The sequence below is a fragment of the Eschscholzia californica genome, unplaced genomic scaffold, assembly GCF_041429995.1.
Source record: "Eschscholzia californica isolate CP2 unplaced genomic scaffold, dmEscCali1.0.p SCAF_5, whole genome shotgun sequence".
NCBI lineage: Eukaryota > Viridiplantae > Streptophyta > Magnoliopsida > Ranunculales > Papaveraceae > Eschscholzia > Eschscholzia californica.
Genome location: NW_028238472.1, coordinates 3353378 through 3361338, shown reverse-complemented (window position 1 = coordinate 3361338; position 7961 = coordinate 3353378). Strand labels below are relative to the sequence as shown.

The 7961-nt window shown below is 37.5% G+C and overlaps 1 protein-coding gene across 1 annotated transcript; it reads left to right on the top strand.

Moving 5' to 3' along the window:
• The first annotated feature begins 5716 nt into the window (after positions 1–5716).
• On the top strand, positions 5717–7681 carry LOC147536310 (antimicrobial ginkbilobin-2-like protein). The gene is made up of 2 exons (XM_086639690.1): positions 5717–6599; positions 7183–7681. Exons 1-2 carry the CDS (start codon positions 5753–5755, stop codon positions 7395–7397), a joined length of 1062 nt encoding a protein of 353 aa, XP_086495816.1. The 5' UTR covers positions 5717–5752; the 3' UTR covers positions 7398–7681.
• Positions 7682–7961: the final 280 nt, after the last annotated feature.

The window sequence follows — 7961 nt, the reverse complement described above, 5'->3', positions numbered from 1 at the left end:
CCGATGGCGAGGGTAATACGTCTAACCCTAGTACTAAGTTAAATGTCGACGAATCAACTGAGAGGACCCAAGAGCTTGAACAAACTGATAACCTTGTTGTCTCGTTTCCTCACCATGTGTCATCTCATCATGATAGAACTATATTAGACTTTGAGATTCAAGGTGATGGCTCTACGAGCAAGTTTGAGGATGACACGATTCTGAACTATCCAACTTTTGACACTTGTAAGGAGTCAGTCTTAGATGCAATGCTAGGAAGGCCTGATATTATAACTGACTGCGAGGCTCCAGATGCCTTTGAGGATATTGATGACGTAGTAGTTAGAGACATGTTGGATAGCTTGTCAGACTATTTACCTAAGGAAACCATGGACCTTGACTTGGTCCCCGAGCCTATTGCCTTACCCTTAGAGTCTAGTTCGACTTTCCACATGATCTCATACTCGGTTGTTGATCCCTTTTGGGACATTTCAGACGTTTTCCCGAAGACGTCTATGGACATAGTGGATATTCTGTCCACTAAGCTTCCAGATGATTTTTTGCCTTCGACTGATATTTTGACTCTTCACATCTATGTCGATCCTTTTGATGATTTCTTTGTTGTCGTTCCTTCTATTTATACCTACTTAGTGGACTGTGCATCCACTAAGTTTGGGGATGGCTTATTTTCTTCAATCGTCTTGCTTGCACTTTATGGTTTTTACATAGTTGTGAGACGATTAGCACCTGTATATAGCTTTCTTTGGGTTGACCCCCAAATCTTCCGTCTTTTGTTGTACGATCGTTAGGCCGACTGAGATGGGCCTTGATGTTTGTGGGTAACATCTCTGGAAACCCTCCACGAGACATAACTCGTGTTCTTGTGTGAAATCAAGAGAACTAAAGGCTAATTGCATAGCTCAATGCAATCGTGTATACCCGCGTTAGTGGTAGGTTTTATATGGTCATATGTTTTATGTGCTTCATTCTCATGATATTTGTTGATATTTTAGGAGCATTTCTTATATGTTTTACTTCTAAGGCGTGGTTTGTTCCAAGTTTGGGGATGGCGCGAGCTTGGCATCAACTTGGAACCTCTTTATACATGAGCCTTGGTAGTATCATCTTTTATCTCCTTCGGTTATGGTAATATTTCTCCACTCTTCTCTTTAGATTGATGTGCCTCTTTATCTTTTGGTGAGTGTATGCTTAGAACATTGAGGACAATGTTAGTTTTAAGTTTGGGGATGCGGGATATGACCATAACCAATGCATGACCATGGGGTTCAAAGACAAAAGGGTTCAAATTAGCCAAAATTTGAAAATTTTGAACATTTTGAGTAGATTTGCATGTGATTCTAGTGATAGTTTTAAGAATTTTGATGCATATGTGTTGAGTTGATGAGTTTTGTGATTGCTAATGGCCTTTGCATGAAAGTCGAGTCTTTTAGTGTTTGTGTTGTGCCATGTGAGTTACATCTTAGTGAAGAAGAAACATTTCTAAGAGACCTAAAGTAGTCATTAGTGGAGACTTAACCTATGTGAGAGCTCAAAGCCTAAATTGCCATTCGAGTGTACTCTTCCGCGCTAACTCCGAGTAGAATGAAGAGCTATTCAACCTCGTAACTTGTAAAAGAGCTCATTTGATCTCGTGTGCTCAATTTCCTTAGCCACTAGGAGTGACATTAGGATAGCGAATTAACCTTACCCTTGTAGTCCATGAAACCCAATGAGAATGCCAACTAGAGGAAAGCGGATACTACATCACCATCCATCATCTTATATCCCGAGAATGAAGACATGAGATAAAAGAATGAAGAATATCAAAAGCAAGTATGAAATGAAAAGTTGATTGCAAGAATAGAGTTGTGTGTGTTGTATTTTGTTTTAGTTGTTTGTATTTGTGTTATGAAAAGAAAAGAAAAAAAAAAAAAAAAAGAATGAAAAATGAAAAAGAAGTGATATGAAAAAAAGAAAAAAGAAAAAAGAAAAAGTGAAATAAAGTGATTTTTGTGTATGTTTGAGCATGTGTTAGCTCTTTTGTGTGAGTGATGTGATTGTATATATGTGTTGGTGTTTTTGTTCATGAATAAGTATTCGAGGCAAAAAACAAATGTTGAGGTGCTTAAGAGGTTCTACCATAATGAAGACGTCGACATTCTCGGGATCTCATCATCATCTATCTCATCACGTGTATCCGTTAACCTTTAGAAGGCATTTTTAGAGGGTAGAATGGGTGAGAAGGGCGAGTGAGCTTCCCCACTCTATATAGTGGCTAATTCCTTTTCGAAGATCATTCGTTCCAAAATGTTGTCCTCACCCCTTTTTATGTGTTGAGTTCTATTTAAGTGATCACACTCACACATACGAGCGAACCATTCTTGAGTGATTTCATTTTTGGAGTGTATGTCCGTGAGGCCGAAGTCGAGGCGAAATGTACTAATTTGGGAATCAAGGTTTTGTGACTTTGGAACATAGATGTGCTCATTATGGTATGACACTTGCATTTTAGGGTTAGATCATTAGTGAAGAGATCTTTAGCTTTCACATGAACTTGCTTACTTGATTCATTATGTGTTGACATGCTTAAACCCTTACTATATCAATCATGCTTATCTACGATTTGGATTTTGGACCCTTGTGTATTTGAAACCATGATGTTTGTGGGTGTCATCTATGGAAACCCTCACGAGACCACACTCGTCCACTAGGGCAACCTAGGGGTTTAACGGCTTGTTGCATACGCTAAATGCAACCGGGATGCCTCCGAAAGTGAGTTAGGTTTTTCTTTTATTTTGTTTTGCTCGAGGACTAGCAAAATCTAAGTTTGGGGATGTTTGATGGGTCATGAAAATGTCCCATCTAAGTCGTTTAATTTAGTCGAGTTAGTTCGTTTCGGGTCTTTATTATAATAAAATGGTTGATTTTCTTGATTAGGTGTCTTTTGGAGAGTTAGGTGTGAAAAACGGTTAAAAACGAGGAAAAGATGCATGAAGGGTATTTTGGTCATTTGGAGGCAAGGACAATCAGGTAATTTGGCCAAGGTCAGTGCGTGGTTGAAAAGTAGAGGTCGAGACGAGTCCGTAGGAGAAAACGGAAGTCAAATCGGAGTTCGGATGAGTGAAATATGCAAAGTCAAAGTCAGTCAACAATTGGGGCACATTTGGTCAACACTCGGGACATCTTCGGACATGCTTCTGGCGCGCGGTATACGGGAAAACACGTGGCGCGTTTTGGAGTCGGGTGTATCTAATTCCTGTGTTAGCGCTCAGCATCGAAGTGGCCTTTATAAGAATGATCCGGTGGAGCGCGTTGCAAGTTAGTACGGTAGTCCCACTTCAACGTTTTAATCTTGACCGTTCTTCTCCGCGTTTTCAAGATCTACGGTTCCTGTGCATCCCGTGTTTTCTACTTATTCCGTACACCCGTTCGCAACTTAACCCGGTACCCCCGATCTCCACGTTTTAATCTCAGCCTCTCGCTTCCGCGTTTTCTAGATCGGACGGATGCTGTGCGTTTCCTTCTTTATTGCTCATCCCGTGTCACCCGAAGCGGTTTATTAAGGTAAACCCGAGCACGTGTCTAGCATCCAACCGTCAACAGTCCGCGTTTGTTCCTTCATCCGACGCTCCCTGCTTGATGCCGCACCCTATTATCTTATACCCGAGAGTACCTTAGCATCCAAATTCCAAACCCTAACACAAGAAACCCTAACCCTAGCCGCCATTACACTTGTGTAATTTAGGGTTTTTGTGATTTTAACCCTTTAATTCCCAAAATAACCCCTTCTCTTTATCCTTTTTACCATTTAACCCAACCAAACCCAAAACCCACCTATAAATAAATCATTTTCCCCTCCATTAAGACCTAGACTTCAATAACCCTCTCAAATGGCTTCCTTACCTAATTTCTAAGCCACTTCTCTTTCTATCTTCTAACCCTAATCCTCCATTCTTTTCTTCTACTTCTTCTCACCTATTTCTTTCTCTCTTTTCTTCTTACTCAATCCCTCTTCTATTAAATCCATCTTTTCTATCTTCTTCTCTTCCACTATTCTTTCTACCATTAATAGTCATCTCCTTCTTTCTTCCATATTCTTCTACCATTTCTATTCCTCTTCATCTCTTCTTCCCAACTTCTTTCTAGATCTAATTTCTTCCTTCTCTCTTCTTTTTCTTATTTGGGTTGCAATAAAATAGCTATTACTTGGATTCTTGGAGTAACATTCTTGAGATACTTGGAGCTTAAATTGGACAAATTGGAGATACATGGGGTTATGGAATTTGAGCATTCTTGGTGATTTCTTTCCATTAATTTCTTAGTATTTTCATTTATTTTACAATGTCAATGAATGTTATTCTAGATTCCATGTATAGTTAATTTAGCAATCTAAGGTTGTAGAGGAAACCCATATTTGGGCTTATTTTGAGATATGTTATAAATCAATGAATCCTTATTTTGAGCTTCAATGCCTATTGATTGTGATTTCATGTTGATTCTATAACCTTATTATCATTCATGTATTATAATTAGATATTTCATGCTTTTATTGATTTATTAGATGAGATATGCCTTTTAGATCTTGAATGATAGTGTAGGAAATTAGTTTTATATGGTAGTCAATCATACATTCTTGATTTTGAATTGTGTTATTAAAGAATATATTCCGAAATCTAAATAGTTTATTATGTTAGATTTTGAGTTATACATGAGAAAAGGGATTTGTTAATTAATGCATGTTTTAAGTAGTCCATTTATGTGGTGAAATCGAAAATCTTAGATATCTTCTCCTCTCTCTTAGATAGTTTAGATAGTTTCATTTGTTTTCTTGTTGCTTATATATCAATCATCAATTTTATGTGGGGTGTGTGTGTAGTCTAAGTTAGTTTTTGACATTTTAATTATTGAGCTAAACTCGCCGTTAATTTCCGAAATTGCCTACTTATCCCTTGGGACGATACTCGACTTATTAGACATACTATAACTTGACCCCGTATACTTGCGGGAATAGACCCTTTTTAGGCCTATCACACGCGCTTTACAAGTTCAGATACTCAGCTAGCAGATATCTTCACAAAACCACTCGGGGCAGAACCGTTCAAGAACATTATTGGCAAGTTAGGCGTTACTTCCATTCCCGCTCTAACTTGAGGGGGAGTGTTAGAGAGTCAATTCCACTCGGTCACAACCGAGTGGGTTGGTCTTCATTAATCCTAATTCTATTAGGATTACATTAGATAATCCTAATTCTATTAGGATTACATTAGATAAAGATAGAGTTTTAGTTTTTAGTTTTTATAAGACTCCTAAGTTATAAACCTATAAATATGTATCTCCATAGACAATGTAATCAATCAAGTTGTAGTATTAATAAACAAGGTATTTACCTAGCTCTCTCTCTCCCTCTCTCACGATCAACTGTTCACAAATCATCATCAATCATCCTCGGTTACAACCGAGAGCTCCATTCTTCTCTCTCTCGGTTATACCCGGGTATCCATACTATCACACTCGGCTTCACCCGAGAGTCGTCACATATCATCTCGGTTATACCCGAGACCATCATCCCTTCTCCATCTCTCTCGGTTATCAACGAGACGATCATCTTCTTCACCTCCACTCGGTTATATTCGAGTGTGTTTATCGTTCAAAGGTTTAACCTTTTCACATTTTAATCTTCATGAATCCTCAATTATATAAACACTAATTGAACAAAATAAAAAAAAAATCCACAAACAAAACATAAAAGATTAGTTGTCATAATAACAATTATATGGGTTCTTACCTCAAATTCCTCTACTTTCTCTCCCTAGCAATCATCATTCAATCAAGTCTCATCACTGCTAAACCTACATTAATAGAGATTAGTTGTAATCCAACAGCAAATTACACTAGTGGAAGCATATACCAATCAAATCTCAACAATCTTCTCTCTTCTTTCTCCTCCATTAATGACAATCAACTCATTAATGGATTCTTTAACAGTTCAATTGGAGAAAACCCAAATAAAGTTAATGGTCTTTTTTTATGTAGAGGTGATGTGACAACTGAAGTATGCAAGAATTGTGTTCGAACTGCAACAATGGACATTAAAGAAGGTTGTCCAAACCAGAAAGAAGCAATTATATGGTACTACGAGTGTCTATTACGGTTTTCGGACCGGCCCATATTCTCGGAGATGGAAGATAGCCCAAGTTTCTATTTGCCATACCATAATGACATAACCGACCCATCTCGGTTTGGATCGGTGCTAACCGAACTAATGAGTAGTCTTGTTTCAAATGCAAGCATTAGTTCCTCAAAGTTTTCAACAGCGGACAGGAAATTGAGTAGTTCAAATAAGATATATGGATTAGCACAATGTACTCCTGATTTATCTGCAAGTGATTGTAAAGAATGCTTAGAAAGTGCCATTAGTAGTCTTCATGATTGTTGTGATGGTAGAGTTGGTGCAACACTTATTCAACCAAGTTGCACTATTAGATACGAAGTCTATCCTTTCTATAGAGTGACAGACAATCATTTGCAAGTTTCCGAACCTTCATTACCTCCGACCACGATATTTCCTACCATAGAATCACCAAGTCCACCACCATCGACGAATTCAACTCCTAAAAATGGTAAGTATGTTAAGTTTTGGTCGTGAAATGTTCTATTTCTGTTGATATATGTAAATGTTTGTAGTGGTCTAGTCCAAGAGGTTTCTTAACTATGGTTATATCTTACTGTCGAGGTTGCTGATCTCGATGGATTATTCCATAAAAAGACATAGCAGTTTTTAGACTACTCATGTGACAGAGGAGGAAAGAAAACCTTATCATAATCCTTATAATATTTTGGGTGTGTTTTCCACAACCCACACTCCTCCTTGGTAGACTTATATCGTATCCAAAATTATAGTTTTTTCGGTTAGTTTGAACTTTTAGAACAAACTGCTATTGACATACCGGACTTTTGGGGCTTCAAAAAAAATTAAAGTAGGGGTTTCAAGTCTCAGATACCTATGTTTAGAGGGAAAGTTATTCGGTATATGGATTGTTTTCTCCAGATAAGAGCATTTATCGACATGACTTGTTTTATTTTTTGGTATTTCCTGAGGTAATTTTTATGTTTTCAAAAGTTTTTTGTGTTTACAATTTTAGCCTATTGTATTAAGTAGTTCTTGTTAAAATTAACGATAAGTTTTTTGCATTGTATGTGTAGATAAGGGGAAGAATTCCTGCAATTTTGTTCTTATTGTTGTCATTTCTCTGGTAAGTGCTCTTATGCTAACCGGTGAAACAAACATTTTCGAGCCATCACCATCATTACCTGCAATCACCGAGGCTAAACAAATGCAATCACAAGGAGAAGTGGAATATCACAAATTGAAAAATTTAGAATCTTGTAAATCTACAACGAGCAACTTATCAGAATAATGATAGTTCTAACGAACTTTCGACTTCAAAGATGGCGTCTTAATAGTAGTTCTGTTCCATTTAGCTATTTAAGATGAATAAGTTATGTGTTTTGTTGTTGTTTCAGTTTTTTTAATTCATTTATGTTTGGAAGGCTAGAAAGAAAATAAATGGATATTTGTGTTGAAAACGTTTAGTTAATGAACCACGCTAGAAAAGTTAATATCATTTTAAGAACAACAAGATCAAAACAAAGGATAAATGTGTCTTGATTACGAATTGTCCTAAGAAGTGTGTATGTTTCATTACAGAATCAGCGCTTCATGTAGCTCAATTATTCATTTTTATTTTAATTTCCTCACAAAATAAATCTTTGATGATATCATTTCGTTTCGGCTGAGGGAAGCGCCACAACAAGCAATAATTTTTCTGGCTGAACGGATAGAAGAGGGGAGAAAGAGAGGGAGGAGGAGAGAGAAATAATGGTGGTGGGAGGTTGTGGTGGTTGGAGAAGGAGAGAAAAGAGGAGTCGTCGACAATGGCCGTTCGTCGGCGACCATTTCTGGAGTGGGGAAAGAATGGTAG

Bases quoted from the DNA above. Each gene is read 5' to 3' on its own strand.
- LOC147536310 (XM_086639690.1), top strand. From the start codon at position 5,753: ATGGGTTCTTACCTCAAATTCCTCTACTTTCTCTCCCTAGCAATCATC. The intron at 6,600-7,182 runs GTAAGTATGTTA...TTGTATGTGTAG, and splicing joins GAATTCAACTCCTAAAAATG to ATAAGGGGAAGAATTCCTGC.